Source organism: Mandrillus leucophaeus, unplaced genomic scaffold (genome assembly GCF_000951045.1).
Source record: "Mandrillus leucophaeus isolate KB7577 unplaced genomic scaffold, Mleu.le_1.0 Scaffold1111, whole genome shotgun sequence".
NCBI lineage: Eukaryota > Metazoa > Chordata > Mammalia > Primates > Cercopithecidae > Mandrillus > Mandrillus leucophaeus.
Window position 1 is genome coordinate 672,946 of NW_012099333.1, and position 22,996 is coordinate 695,941.

The following is a 22,996-nucleotide window of genomic DNA, read 5'->3' on the forward strand; positions in this document are numbered from 1 at the left end:
CACCCCTAGTGAAAAGAAAGTGAGGTTTTATTGGAGGTGTAAAACTCTCAAGATTGTATGTGGCTTCAGTTTCTTAATCACAATTTCAAGCATAACCGTATCTTAAAACTTTCTAACACTACATATTTACTTACGATAGTATCATCTATAATATGTTGGTATTATTTATATATTGAATATTTTGAATATTTGAAAGTTATGATTTCCTATTTATTATGCTTTTTAAATGTTTGCAAGAATTTTTATTTTTCTTTAATTATAGTCAAAATTATTTATTTAGATAAAATCTTCTGATTTTATAACAAAAGTAGTAGGATGATACAAATCACATAACCAAAGATTTCTTTATAGCAAATTTCCTACTATGTCTTTTTCTTAAACTGTGATTAAAAACACATAACAGAAAATTTACCATCTTAACCATTTCTAACCAATTCAGTAGTGTCAAACATATTTTCATTGTTGTATTACCAATCTCCACAACTTTTTTATTTTGTAAAACTGCCTCTGTACCCATTAAACAACTTCCCATCTTCTCCTCTCCCCAGCCTCTGTCAACTACCATTCTATTTTGTGTTTCTGTGGATTTAACTACCCTAGACATCTCATATAAGAGGAATCATACAGTATTTGCCTTTTTGCACTGACTTATTTCACTTAGCATAAGCTCTTCCAGGTTCATTCATGTCGTAGCATGTGTCAATTTTTTTTTCCTTTTCAGGATGCACAGCATTTCTCTCTCTCTCTGTGTGTGTGTGTGTGTGTGTGTGTAAGTGTGTATGTGCCTATATATGCCACATTTTGTTTATCCGTTCATTCACTGATGGCAATTAGGTTGCTTCACTTCTTGACTATCATGACTAGTGCTGCCAAGAACATGGGTGTGAAAATACCTCTTCAAAGTCCTGCTTTCAGTTCTTTTGGATACACACCCAGAAGGGAAATTGCTGGATGATATGGAAATTTTATTTGTCATTTTTTGAGGACCTATTGTAGCATTTTCCATAGCAGTTACATCACTTTACATTTTCACAGATAATGTACAACAAGGTTTGTATTTCTCCATGTCTTCACCAAATAGTAGCCATCCTAATGGGTGTGAGGTGATATTTCATTGTTGATTTGCATTTCTCTAATGATTAGTGATGTTGAACATCTTTTCATATGCTTGTTAGCCATTTCTATATCATCTCTGAAGAAATGCTTAAGTCCTTTGCCCACTTTTTGACCAGGTTACTTTTTTTATTAAGCTGGAGGTTTTTATATATTCTAGATAGTAACCTCTTCTTAGATGTATAATTTGCAAATACTTTGTTCGTTCTGTACATTTCTTTGTTAATCTATTGATGGTGTCTCTGGTACATAGTTTTAAATTTTGATGTAGTTTAATTTGTTTATTTTTACCTTTGTTGCCTGTGCTCTCGGTGTCAAATCTAGGAAATCTTTGTCGAATACAATGCAGTAAAGCTTTCCTGTATTTTTTCTTCTAACAGTTTTACAGTTGTATGTCTTTTTTCGGTCTTTGATTCATTTTGAGTTAATTTTTGTTTATGTTGTAAGGTAAGGGTCCAACTTCGTTCTTTTGCGTGTCTTAAATTTTATCATTTTAAACAAAAGATACATGATTGGCATTTCCAATTGAAACCCAAAGGGAAGGTTCCTGATGTAGACTGAATTTAAATGTGTGTAATTTCTTTACTGCACATTTATTTTAAAATGCATCAACAGAATATGTTAACAATAGGATAGCAAAAGTCAGCTTGTTGCTTAGCCTTGAAATAGACTCTGCACTTTACAAGTGTATTTCTTAAACTTGGCTTTATATCAGAATTGCTCTTGAAACTGTTAAAAAAAAAAAAAAACTCAAGGATTGGAGGACATACTTAATATTTAAAGATTTGATTCAGTAGTTCTAGGGCTGAACTCAGGTATCTGTTGTTTTTAAAACTCTGAAGTTGATTCTGATTGTTAGGCAGGTTTAAGAACCACAGTTCTAGGATATTCTGTAACTATAAGCTCTTTTCCCCCACTTTGGGAGAAGAAAAACTCCAGTTCACTTTTAAAGTGTCACTGAGAATTCTATCAAGTTTTGTATTGTATACTTAACATATTAAAAACATTCTATTGGGAGCCCGAGGTGGAAGGATCACTTGAGGCCAAGACTTCAAGACCAGGCTGTGCAACAGGAAGAGACTCCATCTCTATCAAAAATTTTAAAATTAAAAATAAAAACATTCTACATTGATGATTCTACTAATAATCTGGGTAAACATGTGTTAGCATACAGCGTGTCTTTTTTATTTTTGTTTTATTTTATTATTTGTGAGACAGGGTCTCACTCTGTTACCCAGGTTGGAGTGCAGTGGCTCAATCATGTCTCACTGCACCCTAGACTTCCTGGGCTCGGGTGATTCTTGAGACTACAGGCATGTGCGACCATGCTTGGCTATTGTTTTGTATTTTTTATAGAGATAGTTTCATCATGTTGCCCAGGTTGGTTTCGACTTCGCAGGCTCAAGCAATCTACCCACCTCAGGCTCCTAAAGTGCTGGATTACAGGCGTGTGAGCAACTCTACCGGGCCGAGTGTGTCCCTTTTAAAATTTTCTGCTGACAGTGACAACTGTAATTTCGATAGAACCATAAGCTCAAGAGAAAGATGAATTACAAAGGAGACATATCACATCTGACTTTGAAAGCAGACAATTGTCAGAGTACGATTTTCCACCGTCTTTTACTGAATGCTGGCTGGGAAAGAAATGAAGAAGGAGTGTAATTGGATAGGCATAGAGAATACTCTAATTAATAACATCACTTGTGTTACTATTTTATTTAGTTAAACCTCCTTCCCAATGCAGACCACTTAAAAATATACCTTAGAGGTTGGCCAATTTGGTGCCTTGAGAACTGTGGCGTACTTTCAGCAGATTTAATATGTCCAGACAAAGCACAGATAACTACTTCTAGTTTTCCATGGCAGTTGACATATCAGTGTGTTCTGGGAAGCCGTATGCATAGCAGTGACCCTTCTCACAATTCACAGCCTGGAAAGCTTCTTGTTTCCATCAAAATGACAGAAGGCAGGCTTATTCATTATTTATAATTTACTGAGTACCATCATCAGTGTGTATTGTTGTAGAGAACACAGCAGACACCACAACACAAACGAGAAGGGGGAAAAGATTTGATTGACATCTGCGGAAGACCCCATAGACTTACAGTTCCTGGGAATAGTGGTGGCAATTAGACCAAGGTGGCATGGGGTTTCATGGTCAGAGTAGCCTCAGCTCAGATGGAAACCCAGAGTCCTACTTTTTTGAAATGTTAGGAGTTTCCCTCTTTGAGATTTCAGGAAATCTTAAAATTTTCCCCTCTTTGTCACTTATGTTCTCATAATCTCCTTGAATCTGAAGTCAAGCAAAAGCACATTTGACAATGTAATAAGATATTAGACTATCTTGCCAGGCGTGGTGGCTCACGACTATAATCCCAGCACTTTGGGAGGCTGAGACGGGTGGATCACGAGGTCAGGAGATCGAGACCACAGTGAAATCCCGTCTCTACTACAAATACAAAAAATTAGCCAGGCGTGGTGGCAGGCGCCTGTAGTCCCAGCTACTTGGGAGGCTGAGGCAGGAGAATAGCGTGAACCCAGGAGGTGGAGCTTGCAGTGAGTTGAGATCATGCCACTGCACTCCAGCCCGGGCGACAGAGCAAGACTCCATCTCAAAAAAAAAAAAAAGGAAGTTAGACTATCTTGAAGGCTCAGTTCAGGGAAGACACCCTGTTGACAAAATGAGGAAACTTTTTTTCTCAGCATGTACCTTGGGAGGCTGAAATTTTGTTGTTTCTGTTATTTCTGGTAGAATTATTATTTATTGTTCCTACTATGTTAATGGCAGGTAGTGAAAAGATGACTAGAGGATTATCCCGTTCTTTAGAACTTCTAAAATGGAGAATAATTATATATATATATATATGTAGAGAGAGAGAATATATAATTATTCTATATATGTAGAATATAGATATAATTATTCTATATAGATATATATAGGCTTATAATATACAAGAGTGATGCTACAATAGAAGATTAAGCATACTGGTAATTTACCTGGGGAAATAAGGAAATTTCTTCTTTTTATCCATAGTACCTAGCGAATAGTATGCATGCAATAAATATATGTAAATAAATGTAGATTACAATAATATCTCAGTTGAGTCCTCTGTATATTCTCCATGGGTTCATTCTCAGGGCCATGATGTTTTAATTGGATGATGGACTAGGGAAGTAAAATGATCAATGTGCTTAATTCTCCTATTTAACTCATAAATTATCCTGACAGCCTACCTTCTTAGAAATATACCCTCTTACTACTGCCTTGGGAAATAAGGAATGTATAGGCAGTTCCAGACATCTATGTGCTTGCTGGTGATTAAATTTTCTTCAATGATTCTCAGTGTTGGAAGGCCTCTAACATTTCCTATTCTTCTTCAACATTTAGACCTTCTCTCCAATGTCTCTATCAAGTTATCCATGTCAAGCTTGGAAACTCTCAATAATAGACTGCTCTCTATCTCTAACAACTCTGTTAGAAATGCCTTCCTTCTATTTCCCAATGTCCCGCTTCTTGCAGGCTTTCAGAGTTACTTTCATCCTGGTTCCCTCCCACTTTCTAAAGGCAGTTCTCATGTCTTCCCTAGTTTTCTCTTCAAGAGTTATTCATTCCCATTTCCTTCAGGGTTCCACATATGACACGCCTTACTGTCAACTCAACTAGTATTTTCTGATTGCTCTGTTCTTGGCAACATGCTGAAGAGCGGATGTTTGTCTCTAGTCAAACGTGAGCATGTTTTGTTTTCTCCAAGAAGCCTAAAGTGTGCATAGTTTTTGTTTTTTGTTTTTATTTTGTTAAAATTTTCTTGAGATGGAAAAGTGGCTGGGAAGGTCATCAACAGTGGGCGAGTTTCTTCACTAAGCATTCTTTAGTGTGAGAAAAGAAACAATGAAATTTCAATTAAATCTGTAATCTCAAAAGCAAAGGTCAGCAGATATGAGTTGGGGGAGATCTTCCTTGCTAAAACTGGATTTTTACAAGGAAATGCAAAGATGGGACTAGGAAAAGGTTCAGAAACCTGCCTAAAGTTTACTCAAGCAATGAATCTTTGTCAGGAGGAACATACATTAAAGCATCAATTACAGGGTTTTTGATGACATTTTTATGGATTTTTAGATTTAGCACATAGGAGACTAGTGGTTAAAACAATAGAAGCCAGAGGTAACTGTTTCTAATTAAAAGTTGCAAACATGACCCTGTAATAACTGCATGTGTGAATAACTGACTTTGGGGAACTTATACATTGTGGAAGAGTTTTGGTTAATTTTTATTTAAATATTGTCTATCTTTGTTGAGCTATGGACTGAAGAGAAATTGACAAAAGACAATATGGCATGGTGGGAAGCACTCAGGATTAATTGTCAGGGGACCTAACTCAGTCTTCACTTGGTTACCAACTAGATGTGTGAATTTAGAATAGGAATTTCACTTGTGTGACCTCTGCATGTTCATGAGTCAATGCAGTTAAGCTGGGTGATTTCTAAGGTTCTTTCTAGACCAATAATATTTTACTCCATTCTTAATTTACAGATTCATTTTAAATCATTACTTATGCTGAGTTTCTATATCATCTCATATCTTCTTTTTATGTTTTCTCAACTTATTCATCTTAAAACATCAACAGTTCAATAAAAACCATTTTAAAAAGCTTAGCATTTTCATTTCTCTATTCCAAATAGAAAATATGTCTGATGGGGAGAAATGTAACAAGATGGTTAATGTATCCCTATAATCTCCATTCTCGTATGTAAAAATTATGGTAGAGACATCAAATGTTATCACTTTCAAGAAGTTGACTTGGATGTAATCAATTGTAGTCTCTTCTAATGTATGTGCAATGATTTTATTTTAGCTTGCTTTGCTATTGAGCTGTACTGAGGTAAAATGGAGTCACAAAGACCCATTCATTCCCCTTTGGGACCTCAAAGTAATTGACTGAGAAGAACAGAAGGAATGTGACTTTAGGGCAGTGGATGAACACACATCTCCCAATCTGACAGAGATTCAGGGTAGTCATAAACATACTTCCACAAATTGAGTTTCATAGTGCACTAGTCAGTCCTATGAGATGCTCTCTGAAAGTGTTTCATGGTCAAGGGTTTTTTGGTTCAAGAAACCCTAATTATTGTACCTATCTTGAAGTATGACAATACATATTGGCATACCAAAGACTCCCAGAACCCTTTTTGAAAGGAGGGAACACTTAGCCACAGTTTCTAAAACTTGATCATGAAAACTGTTTTTAAATCTCAGAGTACGTATTAACATTACATAACACTAAGATTCTGCAGAAGGTCTTGTGGGAAATGCTGTAGAAGTTTATCATCCTCTTTTTCCCAAGGAGGAATGCAGACATAATAGTTAGGTGTTATTTCTTGGTCCTAAGGAGACATACTGAATTTTTTCTCTGCATTTAAATGGAATGAGGGTTGTTTAAAAAATACTGATGCTTTGGATTCATCTCAAACCAATTAAATCAAGGTCTTGGGGGTGGGGTCCATGTATTACTATTTTTGAAATAAGATTTGTGAGTGATTTCTTATATGCATCTACAGTTGAGAACCACCAGTTGAGAAACCACAGAACATTTGGGAGTGTTGTCAAGGCTTTGCTTAATGAGTAGATGTCAATGATTCTTCACCACCAGAGAACTAGATACTTTAATTGTGTATCTTAATTAAATTCCATTGTAAAAGTACTTGGGACCATGAGATAAGATAATCTATGTAGAAAATAAGCACCATCAACTGGTTTCACCTTTCCTCTGTTTTCTGAATCATTTAGGCTACGAAGAATAGATGCCATTGAGTTCTGGAGGATAAGCCTCAGTTACATGCTTATCCTCAAGCATGTAAGGGTCTCTTTTCATGGCCTACATTTAGAAGTTGTGCTGCTTTAGAAATAAAGCGTCTAATACTCAGAGCTGTGAGAGGAAGTAAGGTGGGGCAGAGAAGACCTACAATTCTTTGCTGTTGTTGTTGAAGGTCTGTTCCCCGGACTCCCTCTCTACTGGGCTATTCTCATGAGTAGAAGGCACTTATCTGGTGGCCACCTAACACTGTAGTGAGATTATAGACTGCACTAGGACCTAAGCCTGTAGTAACTGAATAATCTCAGAGGAAAGGAAAAGGAGATTTGTCTTGCATTTAAATCTTACTGTTTGCATGCTTCCCAGAGGGCAAAAAGCAGAACTGAGTGACATCGGTATGCTATTCTAGAAATCAAAAGATTAGTGATAGCAAACACCCATTGGAATGACACAGTATAACAAAATAATAGCAATAATAACCCAAACACCATTTCAACCTTCACACACACCAGAAAAGAAAAAAAAAAAAAAAAAAGTGGAGAAAAAGGCTTCCTTGCTTTTTCAGGTAAAAAGTTGAAACTTTACAAAATAAATTAGCTTTTAGTCAAATTACTTAAATGATGATGGCAGGCTATTTTCTATTGATTTTCAGTCTTCTAGTTTGTAGCATGATAGTGTCTATTACCTCCAGCTTTTTGTACCCCAAAAGAAAGCTAGAAAAATTTATCTATGGCTGGCAGACACAACTGAGTGATCTAATCTTCAGTAACAAATACTAAAGAGACTTTCATTTCCTTTATAACACATATTGAATCAATGTTTGCTTAGTAGGTAGAAAGGTGCTGGATATCAGGAACAACTCTTGCCAAGATAGGAAGAATTCAGGAGAGGATTCCATAGAAGGTTGCTTCAGGCTATGTTTTAGAAAATTGCTTTAGTGGTCTAATTTAAATTAGTTTAGACAAATCAATTAAAGATAAAGCATTTTTGAAGGACAATTAGAAAAATATGGACACAGCTTTGTAGTATTTATCTAGCATACAATTAAGCTAGTGAAATGTAAACTATACTTACTTAGATTAGAGAAAGTAAAATGGCTCTTATTCCTCTAACATTCAGGATCCTATACTAGCTTACATTCTAAGTAAGAACTGAAACTTTGGAGATTTTAAAGATAAATGTAGGTAAGGCCTTGACCATGAGCAAGAAATGCAGTTAACCAGGGATTATAAGGAGCGAACAGAAGTTTGGGAAATTCCTATTATATGGAATTTTCTGATAGGTCCTTGTCATTACTGTCAAGCGATTTCTAAGTATAAACACTGTCCAAGTTAAAAATCGGTTGTTGCTACCATCTTACTAGCAAAACCACACAGGGAAAAAGAAGAAAGAATTAAAATATATTTTCTTTCCAACAGCAGTCTCTTTTCTTCCACCCTCTATTCTACCTCTTCTCTTTCATATCTGAGCTTCAATTTCTATAGTTTTGACACCCACCATTAGAGAATACAGTTTGAATGGTTGCAATACATTTCCATGTAAAAAGTTACAGACTGTATCAGTGAAACATTCAGGTCAAGGCCACTGGTCAAGAAGAAGATGCCATTTTATAAAAAGGCAAAACCAATACAAGTCCACAGGTACACACACACTCTTTCTCTCTCTTTCACACATATATGCGCGCACACACACACACACACACATTACACACACGAGTGCAAAATCTCCCTAGAAATGGCTACTCTACCCAGTGGTGTTCTTCCAATCATTGAAATGTAAACACTTAGGGAAGAAACCTGACACTTAAGAGGAAAACGGAAAAGTAGAGCTTCACCCCTGAATCCAGTAAACAGTTACCTCCTTCCTGAACTGAGCCAATTTGAGGAGATGCTTTATGTTGCAAGAAAGGTACTTTAGAGAATGTTAATTGGGAGGTCTAGCAAAATAGGAGCTTTTAAAACCATGAATAAAATTAGGGAGATGACTGTTAAATATAAGTTACATTTTCCCTAACATCAGGTGCCATAAACTACACTAGTCTGAATTTTCTCAGCAGGTGATGGTATTGTTCACAGTCAAGTTGTCAGAGCCTTTCTGCTCCTCAGTGTGAAATTAGTAATAGGAAAATGAAATCACTGAGCTGTAATCTAGTTAGAGACAGAGAGAGAGAGACAGAAAGAAAGAGAAAATGAATGAGAATATAGTCCAAGGTAGATGTAGTCTCTATGTCTGCCTAACTATGCTCCAAACCTCAAATTTTGACCTTTGCCTTTTTAATTTAGACTTACTGATTTCGTAAAGCTCTTTCCTATGAATAGCCCTTGAGTCAGATCTCCTTCTTAGTATATTACAACACTAATTTGCTTTTTACCCAAATAGACATGTTTTCCTTAATCTCCCCTAAATTTCCTATCATTGATTTTGGCCCACCAATTAAGCTGTCTATCACATTAAGGTTTTTCCGAACTTTGGTTCTGTTATGCAATGCAGGAACTTTCCTCTCTATTTTAATACCAGCCATTAAGCTAAAAATCTATGATGGCTTCAATCACATTGTTAATTAACATGTCCAGCAGAGTGGGATTAATGACAGACTTGCAGCACTCCACAAGAGACATCTTTCAAGGTTGACAACTGCCCTTACATCCACACTCTGGGTGTCATTGTACAATCAGCTGTGAATTTGCCTTACTTTGCTGTCATCTAACTTACCCTCCTCCTCCCCTCCAACTTTTTATACAGTATGTGGGGAGACTTTGTTAGATGCATTGCTGAAATCCTGCATTCAATTATATTGCTACTGCTCTAATAACTCATTTGTAAAAGGAAATGCAGTTACTTTATTACATATCTTACTAAATCCATGCAGCATTTCAGTGATAACTTCTTTTTTTTTTTTTTGGATACGGAGTCTTGCTCTGTTGCCCAGGCTGGAGTGCTGTGGTGCAATCTCGGCTCACTGCAAGCTCTGCCTCCCAAGTTCAGAAACGGGATTGCAGGATCATGTTGTCATTCTAGTGTTTAGGTTTTTGAGGAACTTTCATAGTGTTTTGCATAATGGCTGCACCTGTTTGCTTTTCTACCAAAAGTGTACAGGGTTCCCTTTTATCTACACCCTCACCACAACTTCTCTCTCAGCTTTTTGAAAATAGCCATCCTAACAGATGTGAAGTGACATCTCATTGTGGTTTTAATTTGTGTATCACTGATGATTAGTGATGTTGAGCATCTCTTCATATACTTACTATCCATTTGTATGTCATCTTTGGAAAAATGTATGTTTGTGTCCTTAGCCCATTTTTAATATCAGGTTATTTGTTTTTTTACCTATTGAGTTGCATGAGCTCCTTATATATTTTAGATATTAATTCTTGTATCAAATGTATGGTTTGCTAATATTTTCTCCCATTCTGTAGGTTGCCTTTTCATTTTGTGATTGTTACCTTTACTGTGCAGAAGTGTTTTTCATTTGACCGAATCCCATTTACTTATTTTTGGTTTTGTTGCCTGTGCTTTTTGTGTCATATCCAAAAATAATGCCCAGACCAATGTCAAAAATATTTTTTCCTATTTGTTATTCTAGGAACTTTATAGTTTAGATCTTTTATTACATTTCAGTTTTTAATCAATTTTAAGTTCATTTCTGTGTATGGTGTAAGATAAGGATCCAATTTTATTTTTTGGCACGTGGCTATTCAGTTTTTCTAGAATCATTTATTGAAGAGACCATCGTTTTCCCATATGTATTCATTAAAATCTTGTCAAAGATTAGCTTACTACATATATGAGGGCTTATTTCTAGACTCATTCTGTTCCATTGGTCTATGTGTCTGTTTTTATGCCAGTACTATACTGTTTTGATTACTATAGCTTTGTAATATAATTTGAAATCAGAAGCATGATATTTTTATCTTTGTTTTTGTTTCTCAAGATTGGTTTGGCTATTTAGAGTCTTTTGTTGTTCCCAATGAATTTTAGTGTTGTTTTTCCTATTTCTGTGGAAATGCTGTTTAAATTTTGGTAGGGGTTGCACTTAATCCATAGATTGGTTTTAGTATGGATGTTTAAAAAAATTAATGCTTCCAATCCATGAACGCAGGTTATCTCTTTCCATTTGTTTGTGCCTTCTTTAATTTCTTTCATTAGTGTCTTATAATTTTTAGTGTACAGATCTTGAATCCTCTGTGGTTAAATTTATTCCTAAGTATTTTATTCTTTTTGATACTATTTATTCCTTTTGATACTATGAGATTGCTTTCTTAATTTCTTTTTTTCACATAGTCCATTGGTACTCCTTAGAAATGCAACTGATTTTTGTATCATGAAACTTTATTGAATTCATTTATTATAACAGTTTTTCATGGAGTCTTTAGGATTTTCTAAAATCATATCATCTGCAAACAGAAACAACTGAACTTTTTCCTTTCTGATTTGGATGCTTTTTATTTCTTTCTCTTGCCCAGCAGTTCTGGCTAGGACTGCCAGTACTATGTTAAATAGCAATAAAAGTGGTAAGAGTGGGCACCGTCTTCTTGTTCCTGATCTTAGAGAAAAATTTTCAGCGTTTTACTATTGAGTATGATGTTAGCTGTAGGCTTGTCATATATGGTCTTTATTATGAGGGACATGATTTACCACTTGAAGTAAAAATCTGATATACTTTGATTGTCAGTTATGCTCTGATGCTACCAATGTTATTCCCATTCCTCTTCCTCACTTGGTGAGTGGGAGTTTAGCCTCACCTGTTTTCTTCCCATTGTTCTCTCTGTGCTATAGTTTTACATTTGTTTGGGGATTGTTACTTCTTTCTCCCCAGATTTTATTTAAGTCCTCTCATCACTTTGGCAAGTTTCTATCCTTTGGAAGTAACACAGCTGTTTTTCAATATCTTAAGCCAGGCACAAGGAAACTAATCCTTTTTTCATCAGTATCATCAAAGAAATTGTGAGTTTCTTTGAGTGGAATTTCAATTGGCTGAGAGAGGGAGGACACACAACACACACAAATAGGAATAACTGTCATGTTTGGGTATTAAAAAGGAATACACTTGAGATAAACTTTACAACATAAGGTAATAGAGCACATGATTACATAGGGTGAAGGAAGGCGACTTGGGAAACATTAAGAAACCTGATCTGACCTGTGACTTCTCTATAGTCACTATTCTTTTACAAATGTAGCATAGATATGACTTATCTAACACAATGCAAATTATCTCCATGGCCTCTTTGAGGATAGAGTTTTAGAATTTAGAATTTAAAATAACTTCTATATTTTGACTGCCTATTTCAAACCATCACGGCTGCTATTTAACCCTGGTGATATTTGCATGTGAAATGTGCTCTGGTCAGTAATCTGATGAAATTATGTGCAAATGCCAAGGGTAACTTAAACATTAAACCTGTAACTGAAAAATATTTTCCAAAGGTGAAAATCATCTCTATTATCAAAGAGTTCGAAGATTTGACTATAGTTTGTTACCTTGTAGGTGACCTTAGTCTTTTTTCTTTTTTTTTTTTTTTTCTGTCTAGGATCAAAAATCAGACCTTCTATTTCTATTTTTCTTTAATTTTTTTAAGATTCTACATTATTCCTCCCTCCTTTTTCTGTGTGTGCTTTTGAGACAGAGACTTGCTTTGTTGCCCAGGCTAGAGTGCAATGGTGCAATCATAGTTCTCTGTACTCTCAGGTTCCTGGGCTTACACTATCCTCCCTCGTTGGTATCCCAAGGCTCTGAGATTACAGGCATGAGTCACTGAACCCAGCCCTCTCCTTTTCTGTATGTCACTGTGAATGAGATACACACCTATTTTTCTGGAATGACGGGGGCTAAAAGCATAGCATGATATTCCCAGAACTTTTTAAAACATACTGTGATTGCACACTTCTTTTTACATTATTGTAGTACATTAGATTACTTTAATTATTGGGATTCATAAATTTCTCTGAAATCTGCTAGAAAAGAATCTGTGCCTTACATTTACTATCATTCTGTGCAGTGTGCTATGCATATTTTTAATATGCAGGTAATGTTAAATTAAGGTAATTAACAAAATTTACATAATGTTTTTCATATGGAAAGATGACATTTAAGGTCATGAAAGTCAGGATGACTTTTTTTATATTGAATATCCTACAATTGATTTTAGAGTTCTTTGTTGATGAAGTGGGGTTTTTTTGTTTTTGTTTTGTTTTGTTTTGTTTTAACAAAGTCTTGCTCTGTTGCCCAGGCTGGAATGCAGTGGCATGATCTCACCTGAGTTCAAGAGGTTCTCCTGAGTAGCTGGGATTACAGGCGCATGCCACCACACCCGGCTAATTTTTTTTTGTATTTTTAGTAGAGACGGGGTTTCACCATGTTAATCTGGCTGGTCTCGAACTCCTGACCTCATGATCTGCCCACCTTGGCCTCCCAAAGTGCTGGGATTACAGGCATGAACCACTGCGCCCAGTCCTGAAGTGGTTTTTCAACTTCTGTAACCTCTGTCCATGTCCTTGATTTTAAGAACACCATAAACATGTTATACTCTTTTTTTTTTTTTTTTTTTTTTTTTTTTTTTTTTTTTGAGCTGGAGTCTCGATCTGTTGCCCAGGCTGGAGTGCAGTGGTGCAATCTCGACTCACTGCAATCTCCGCCTCCCAGGTTCACTCCATTCTCCTGCCGAGTAGCTGGGGCTACAGGCGCCTGCCACAACTCCCGGCTAATTTTTTGTGGTTTTTTTAGAGATAAGATTTCACCATGTTAGCCAAGATGGTCTCGATCTCCTGACCTCGTTATCTGCCCGCCTCAGCCTCCCAAAGTGTTGGAATTACAGGCGTGAGCCACTGTGCCCGGCCAAACATGTTAAACTCTTAAATTGAAGCTTACAGTTGGAAAGAACCTAGCAGATGTTCTTGTTAGACTACTGTCATTTTACAAGGCTAAATAACTTCCCCCAAATCACAAAGTGCCTGAAGTCAGAGCCAATGTGAAGACTTGGTACACTTGGTTATCAATCCAAGGCAAAGATGACAATGCAAACTGCTAATGATCGGATCCATATTTGCAACAAGAAAGCCCATCAGTCAAGAAGTGATACCAGCTTAAGAGGAAACTTTAAATATGGAAACAGCTATTTTCTCAAAGTGGATAATAAAAGCATTTATGTATAACTACCTACCTGTGCTTGATTTTAAAAACGCTGCTCCTTGACAGGAAAGTGAGTAAAAAGCATCTGATTTTACAAGCCAACAAGGCTGCCCAAGTACAAAGTTAAGTCAGAGGAACTGAGTTAAACTGCCTAAAGAAAATGTGATTTCTCAAAGAAGAGGAGTAAAATGTACCCTCAGCCTGGGAGGAATATAAGTACAGAATATCCCATTTCTCAGGCAAATTATTTAACTTCTCTGGGACTCAGATCATCTGTAAAATGGAAATAATATTGTCTAGTTCTTAGTGTTGTAACTAGAGTTATATGAAGTGATACAGATTTAAAAAACTTAGAATAGGACTTGACATATGTTCAGAACTCAAAAATTAGATATTAACTTCAATAATACCCAGTGAAACTAAATAATATTTTATATTCTGCTATAGATGAAGAAGTGAGTCACAACAAAGAGGACATACCAATATAGAAGAAAATAAAAAAGAAGCTCTAAATAGGAATAAAACATGAGAAAAGAGACAGTTTGTGCCTGGGGCCAAACATCTGGACATTAATGGTTGGCTTTACCCAGTTCTTTTTGTGGGCATCACCATGATTAATTCTTCCACCACTCCAACAATTCCATTTGTTGTCCAAGATCCCAGATAAATTTCCAATTATTTGACTTCCCCTCTAGTTGTCTCATTGTAGAAATACAGCTTAAATTATTTTTCCTGCTTGGCAATGCAATTTCTTGCAGCAGAGGTGTGGATATAGTACTTGAGCAGTGATGATGTCTTACACTACAAACTTTGGTGTACATGATTGCTTAAGCACTGGCCATTCTTGTTTCCTACATAATCAGAGATTGGAATTTCCTTTTTTCTTTTTAATGTATGTTAACTATGATGGAGGCACAGGGAAAACTTTGTAATATATTCGGAAGAAAGATGGTAGCAACCTGTGGAATAAGGAGGGACATGCAGAAATGTTACCCTCTACCCAGAAAATATATCCAGCCAACAATCTCTATCATTTATCGGAGACTTCATTTAGAAGTGGCATCCTCCTGAGCCCTTTGCGTAGACGAATAAAAACAACAACCCCACATGGTGGATCCTACTATTACCTCAACTGAGGCATATTAATAGGCTGCCTTAAACCCCAAATCCTTCATTTGCATTATTATAAAATATTATTATTTTTGCTGTTAAAGATTATGTAACTTAAGAAAGATAACTATAGGTAGCTGAAGTATTATGAAGGGTGGTACTATCTGATTTAAAAACTACTAATGTCCTAATAACAGTTACAAACTAGGACTTAAGCAGTTAATTGCTTTATTTATTAACCGTACTATACACATATGCACAATGTTGTATATATATTATAACATGGGCACACTATGTGACCAGGATGTTTTTCTATATTATTACAAGACATAGGAAGCAAACTGGCAGAGTGTCACTTCAGGACAGTTAACATAAGTGAACAATCTGGGTAGCTTCTGCTCACAAAAAGATAAATCTACAGCTATGTGTTTGTTCAACCAAAGATGACATTTGTCATGGTTGGAAGAACTACCTATGCTGAGGTTGCCATAACATTCCTTACATTTGCTTATTAGTTTTTGTTATTAGTTAGTTAGTTTCCGGGACCTAAATGTTGAGTGGCTTACATAAGACGGAGTTTTATTTCTCTCTCATTTAGGAGTCTAGAGATGAATCATTACCTTCTATCTTGTTTTGTCCCTGCCACTTAAGTGATTATCTACATAGGGCATAGCTACCCTTTTAAGCAAGTGGGAACTGCATGTATCACTTCTCTTTATGTTACATTGTGGGTAGGTTAAGTCCCATGTCCAAAACTCACTGCAAAAGAAGCTTGGAAATGTAGTCTCCATCTGGATGGCCATATGCCTGGATAAAAGTGCATTACTATGGAAAAGGAGAATGAAGTCAGAGGGACAACTAGCCATGAGGCACACTCAGCCAATTATGATTTCTTCATGTATAGTCTATGCCATATAGGGCATTCTTGAAAGCAAGATGTTTCCACACATGGAATCTAAAGGTGTGTTTTCTAGCTACTTCTTAATGAGGTAGAGAATCAAGTCATGTGTTGAATATTTAGACTTGGTAATAATTAGTGCATATCAACTCTATTAATGGCAAGTCTTCCAAACGGGTCCTATATTTCTTTTGTAGTCAAGAGCAATACCTTCAACTGTGTTGTATCTTCCACAATGCTTAGCATCATTTAGGAACACAATAAATACCTGTTTAATTGAATGTTCTGAATTATATGGAGGGATTTGCTATTTCACAGGATACTGCAAATCGTTCATCTCTTTTTTCCTGTCACTTCTCATTTCCAGTTTGATCACTCATGGCTTTGGGACTCCGGCAATATGTGCAGCTCTAAGCACTTTCCAAACAGTTCTCAGTGAAATGCTGAACTACTTGGAAAAACACACTACTCATAAAAACGGCGGAGCAGCGGATTCTGGCCAAGGACATGCCAACTCGGAGAAAGCCCCCCTGCGGAAAACTTCAGAGGCTGCTGTGAAAGAGGGCAAAACAGAAAAGACAGACTAGCTACATCAAACGGAATCTATTTCCAGAGAGTCTTGCTGCTGATATTTTTTCTAATATATATATCATTGAGGGTGACTAATCTTCAGTGGACCAAATCTCTACCCTTCCCCAATCCTCCATAAAAAACAAAAATGGAAATGAAAAATGAAACAAAAAAGGACAAAACCAAAAAAAAAAAGAAAAAAAAAAGGAAAACAGCAGTGTAACTGTGTGATGAAATTGTCACCTTTTAATTTTATGTTATGATAAACTCCTTTGTGCACGTAACTTATTGTCTGAATTATATACAGCACAGTTTTCAAGCACTTCTGGACTTTGGAGAGGCAGCACATGCTTTTTCACATCTAACTGATGCACTTTCTTACCCAGCTATGTAGGTAGGGATCAGAAAGCATGACCAAACTGGAATCCACCACCAGTACTTACAGCTCCAGTCTTTCAACTTAACTCCCTTTAACTGAAGAGTGCCTCATTCCACTAAATAGATCAATCTGGAAATCAGTCTATTAATAAATGTTTGGGTAACTGAAAAGGGCAGTTATGAATCTGTGAATTGACAACAGATCTAAAATTTTGATAACCCCTCGCCCACTTAACTACCAGTGCCTTGGTGGTATTTAAAAATTCCAGGAAACTTTCTCGTATCTATGATATTCCCACCCAATCCCAGGTCCATTTACCCCACCCCAATAGCTAAGAAGATACTGGAAAAGTATATTACTGAAGGGATAAGAGATGAACTCTTCTATCTATTCTCTTCATATCACCACCCTAGCAATTCAAGAAAACAGACCCACTGCATTTAGTGGGTCAGGGCAGGATGGATATAGGAAAGAGTAGCTTTGCCTCCATTGGGCTCCTGATGGAAAGCAGTGGCATTGTTTTGCCTGGAAAAGCATAGGAATAGGAACAGTGATCTTTCTGGGAAGTCCTGCTTCTCAGAGATGGGAGAAGAGAACAGGGACCTAGGGGAGGCCCCCTGAAGTGCTGGTGGCCAACGATTGTATGGTTAAGATGAGAGCCTTCCTTTTTCTGCTTTGGTGCTTCTTCTACCTGCCCGATGGCTGTGTTCTAAACCTTTAGAGGCACAAAAGCATTCAGGTCTGTGTTCAATAAAGAAAACAGAAATAATGATCAGAGAAAACTTTTGCTTTTAAGATGCTTTCTTTTTTCGTAGCTTGTTTTTATAACTTCATTGTCCTTTAGTTAAGACACTGAAAATGAGAGGTTCCTGGCTGCAAAGGCAAGGGGCTAATTGAATGAAAGTTTGGTCCATATAAACCTGAACATGTCAAGAAACCTGATTGGTATCACATTGTACTAACCTTTCTACTGTTAACAATTCTCAAGCTTCTAGGCCAATAAAAATGTAAGTCATTGTCTATGTAAAAAGAAAAAAAGAATGTTTTTATTAATGTGTGGACTCCTGACACTTAGTTTAAGATGAAAACATTCTCCTCTCATTAACATATTTAATTACTTTTTAAAAGCCTCTATCATATTACAACCCCATGGGAAATATTAGTATTATTTTTAATTGAGGGAAAATAGCTCAAGAATTTTCATGTAGAGATCACAAAAACTATTTTTACCTAACAATAATTCTTAAAAATTATTTGACCTTGATCTTCAATCTTGTACAGAAAAGTAGAACCATACCAATGAAAAATTAAATTTCCTAGCTTAAATTTAATTAACAGAAAACACTACTAAGGAATTCCATAATAGAAGAGCTTAAAATAAAGAAACATGAAATAATGAATTGTGATTTCATGTGTTTAGTTCCATTTTTAAAATTTTTTTATTATTCATGGCTTAAAGTTTTTTTGAAATAAAACAGAATAAAGCCAAAATTCTGCTGCAGCTCCAAATTTTCTCACAAAATATATGATTTAATCTTACATGAAATTTCCCATATTGTAAAATATACACATGAAATAAAAATGATCAATATTTCAGTTTAATAAGTAGTAGGAAAGTTATGTACAGATAATGTGGATGACTACTTCCTCAATTAAATTTCCACATTAACTTGCTTTTATTCTATTTATTATTAACAATACATATGTATTTAATATGGCATTTTGATATGCATATCTGCTAGGTACTTTATGTAGTTATATACCATGTCAAATGTTCAACAATAAGCAGACAAAAAATTAGATCTGGCTTATATTACCAGCTTACTGTTTCACCTTTACCTGTGACTAGTTGGGATTCTAAACACCTCAATGGGATGTTATTACTTACTAGCCTTGGAAACAAAAATATAACTACAGTGCATATTATTTACCAGGATGTTGGGTGTTTTAAGAGCCTTAAATGGACAGCACCCATCTTTTAACTTAACCAGCCATTAGGATATAAAAGAATTGATGGACTGGTCATGTTTAGAATCATTATCATATTCTAATAGACATTGTTAACATACCAATTTTTGCCTTGTATATAATAGGTACTCACCACTTTTTAAATAAATGAATAAATGAATGTGTGTGTGTTCTTTGTCCAAAATGGGCCAAAGGACCTTTTAATTGTGATTTTTTTTTCAGTACTCAGTGCTTTAATCTGGTTTGCTTCCTCCATTGTAATTTAGGAATAATTATTTTTATTTGAATAAGAAAATATTTCCAAGATGACACATTGGTTTCAAATAGATATGGAACAATAAACAATACTAGTTAGGTATTAGAATTTCAACAAAAGTGAAGTTATTACCTTTATTATAGTTTATAGTAAAAGAAGATAGCTTGGACCAGGTGTAGTGGCTCACGTCTGTAATCCCAACACTTTGGGAGGCCTATGCGGGTGGATCACGAGGTCAGGAGTTCAAGACCAGCCTGGCCAACATGGTGAAACCCCTTCTCTACTAAAAATACAAAAATTCGCCGAGTGTGGAGGCAGGTGCCTGTAATTCCAACAACTTGGGAGGCTGAGGCAGGAGAATCGCTTGAACCTGGTAGATGGAGTTTGCAGTGAGCCGAGATCGCACCATTGCACTCCAGCTTGCGGTGACAAGAGCAAGACTTAGAAAAAAAAAAAGGAAAGAAAAAACATAAATAAATAAAAAATAAAAGAAGATAGCTTGAAAAAAACTTTCTGATTTTTAATATTATGATAAATAATGGAAATATTTTTTCAGATAAACTATTACTTCCCCAGAAAATATATTCAAATCTCTCATACTTACCCCAAATTAATGACAGCATAACAGTTTTATATTTAAAACTTAATGAAATAAGTCAAACTTTTATACAAAGATATGCTTATTTTAAGACTGTTTCAATAATTCATTTAATGCAACTATCATGGATATGTCATCAGAGTTACCATTTGACTTAAGTGTGCTGGCTCTAGAAAAATTAATGAAAATTCAATGACTCTCTATTTTTCTTCTCTGGAAAGATCAGAGCACTGCAAAGATGCCTCGTCTATTCTTCTTCTGCCTTCTTTTTAGATGCCTTAAAAATAGAGATAATCCTTCCCGGCTTTTCAGTTCCTTTTTTTCCCATTTTTTGAGAATATATTCTCTTCAATGTCTATAACAAAATATGACCCTTTAGGACCTATGAGTACCCTGATCCAAGTGTGACAGCGATAAGAGTTCAACCCTCTGTCACTTATCACTTTTAAGATAAATGTGACAATAAACTATTCTTGTTAATAATGAGTAAGGTAGTACAAAACATTTTCCTATATTTTCTTGCTTCTATGCCTCTTTGGAAGCATTTTAGAACAGTGGAATTTTAAAATATATATACATATCTGAATTCTTTACACAATGAGTGTGTCATTTCCTTACAAAAGCCAAGTCAATATGTGAGAGGTGTCATGACCTAGTGTCTAAGAGTATGAACTAGAAACCACTACCTGGTTCAAATCAAGGCTCTCTTACTTGCTACTGTGTGATTCTGAGCAAGTTGCCACACCTCTGTGTGCCTCCATTTTCTCATCTGCAAAATGAGCATGATAGTAGATACCTACTCACAGAATTACCGTCAGAATCAAAGACTTGGTGTATCTAAACTGTTTAGAGCAGAAAGGGGGCATGTTAGTGCTAGGTGAATATTAGCTACTGTCTTTCATACTTAGAATTTGGACAAATCATTTTTTATCTAGAGATCAGTTTGTCTTCAGCTTATTGTACCCTTTCTATGACAGGCTTCATCCTAGAGACTGAAGATACAGAGTGAAATAGAATAGTTTTATTAATGTCAAGCTTCTCATAATCTCTTATGAAGATAATAGCTATTCAAATATGGTATGTGTCATGATGAAAATACACACAGGGTGCCCAGCACAAGCCAGACCAGGATCTAGGAAACAGGAGATGGGGTGATGAGCAATGATTTTTCCAGTCTCTGCTTGTATTGTCTGTTACTATCTCATTGCTAAAGGATTTCACATGGCTAAGTTCAGAGTTGGTGTAGAAGAGTACCACCAGAGGGTGTGAGTGAATGAAGGTGGAAAAATTATGACATCAGTACAACAAAAAAACATGGAATAATATCTACTGCAGTGGCTCTTAAAGGCAAGGTATGGGGGTGGGGAGATGTGAACTTTTGGCCATCAGGGGACATTTGGCAATGTCTGGAGATGTTTTTGGTTGTCACAGCTGGAGGAGGAGTGCTATTGTCATCCGGTGGGTACAGGCCAAGGATGCTGCTAAACCTCCTACAATGCATGGGACAGTCTCCCATGGGACAGACTTCCTCTAGTCAAAATGTCAATGATGCCAAGGTTGAGAAACTAATCTGCAGAAAGGATATTGTTGATAGGTTTTCCAGAAACTCTTTCAAAACACTTTTTTTCCTAATTATGTATCAGAAATAGTTGTGCGGAACAATTATTTTGGTTTAGTCTTAGACACAAACACTGTGAATTGAATAAATGGTCAACTTTTCCATTTGCAATGGCTGTTAGGATACTCATAGTCAAATTTGTTACACACCTATAGAAAATAGTCATATCTCTATTTTTGTTTCTTTTAGAGATGAAATCTTGCTATGTTGCCCAGGCCGTAGTGTGGTGGCAATTCACAGGTGTGATCATAGCACACTACAGCCCCAAACTCCTGGGCTCAAGCAATCCTCCTGCCTCAGCCTCCAAGGTAACTGGGATTACAGACTCCCACCACTGCATCTGACTTTTGTTTTTTATTAGGCTCATTTTTGGCTCCATTTTATTTACCTACCATTAATTTTCCTTTGTCTTTTTCAGCTATTTCTAATTTATGTATTTTATTATTTTTATAAGTTCCTGGAAGCTGTCTTAAATCTTATTTTTAAAAAGATCTAGGGGCATAAATGAATACATACTAGCATAAAGTATTTCTAGTCCGTGATCAAGGGCTTACTCAAAAATAAGTACAGAATGAGAATTGCTATTTGTAGCCACTGGAAATGAACATGTGCTCTCAGATCTAAGACCCCAAATAAATTTGAGTTTTAAATAAACAAGACCAATGACAACAAAAGGTTGAATAACATTTAGTTTGAGTGTTGAACTTACTCAGCACCTTCTATTATGTGTCTAATGTATTGACTGTCATACAGTAAGTTCTTAATATATATTTGTTGAGTAAATAAATTAATGATTTTAAACTTATTCCATTTTGATAATGACAAGATAATTTTTTCAAAAATTTCCAGATTCAAAAAGGTCTTTGTTGACTAACTACTGATGGTTAGAATTTTAGCTTTGATCAATTTGTGAAGAAATCTGGAATTCCTGAAGTTATTATTATGTGTTCTAGGAGATATATGTCTCTGTAACAATTAAATTCATGTATTCATACTGGATAGATTTAGCCAGACAATAGGGGAGAAAGTTATGAGCAGTGTGCTCTTAGCGTAGTCCTGCTTTTCCTCATGATCTAAGGAAGTCACAAGCAATCTTCTCCAAAACCCCTTCAATAGAACCATTACAATAGTATCTTGTTACAGAGTCATTATAGCTTTCTAACCCTAGGATAAAAGACCATAATTTCCAGTGGAATTCTGTCATTCATTAAGAAAACAAAAACCTATAAAATGGAAGCTAATTAATTAGGGTAAACATTTATAAAGCCAGAAAGGAAATGCAGCTTTTCCTTATCCCCTCCACTACTCCCAGGAAAAAACAAACAAACAAACAGACAAAAAATCTTGACTGTACTAGTAAGTAGGCTCCAATAAATAATGGAAACAATAAACATATTTATATCCATTTCAGGATACAATGATGGTATTTGAGGATATAATAATTTGAACAAAGAATGCTTTGCTGTAGATGAGACGATAGCCATCAGTTTTATTTTCCATTACTATTTTATCTAAATCTTGATTTTTAACAATTTGCTTGTGGAACT

General features: G+C 35.8%; 1 protein-coding gene across 1 annotated transcript in view; it reads left to right on the forward strand.

The window, feature by feature from the left end:
• The window catches only part of TFAP2D (transcription factor AP-2 delta (activating enhancer binding protein 2 delta)), a 56,819-nt gene extending 39,994 nt beyond the window's left edge, over positions 1-16,825 (forward strand). Inside the window, exon 8 of the mRNA XM_011993710.1 lies at positions 16,428-16,825. Within this exon, the coding sequence (XP_011849100.1) occupies positions 16,428-16,647 (220 nt within the window). The 3' untranslated portion in view covers positions 16,648-16,825. The remainder of the gene's footprint in view (positions 1-16,427) is intronic.
• The last annotated feature ends 6,171 nt before the right edge of the window (positions 16,826-22,996 follow it).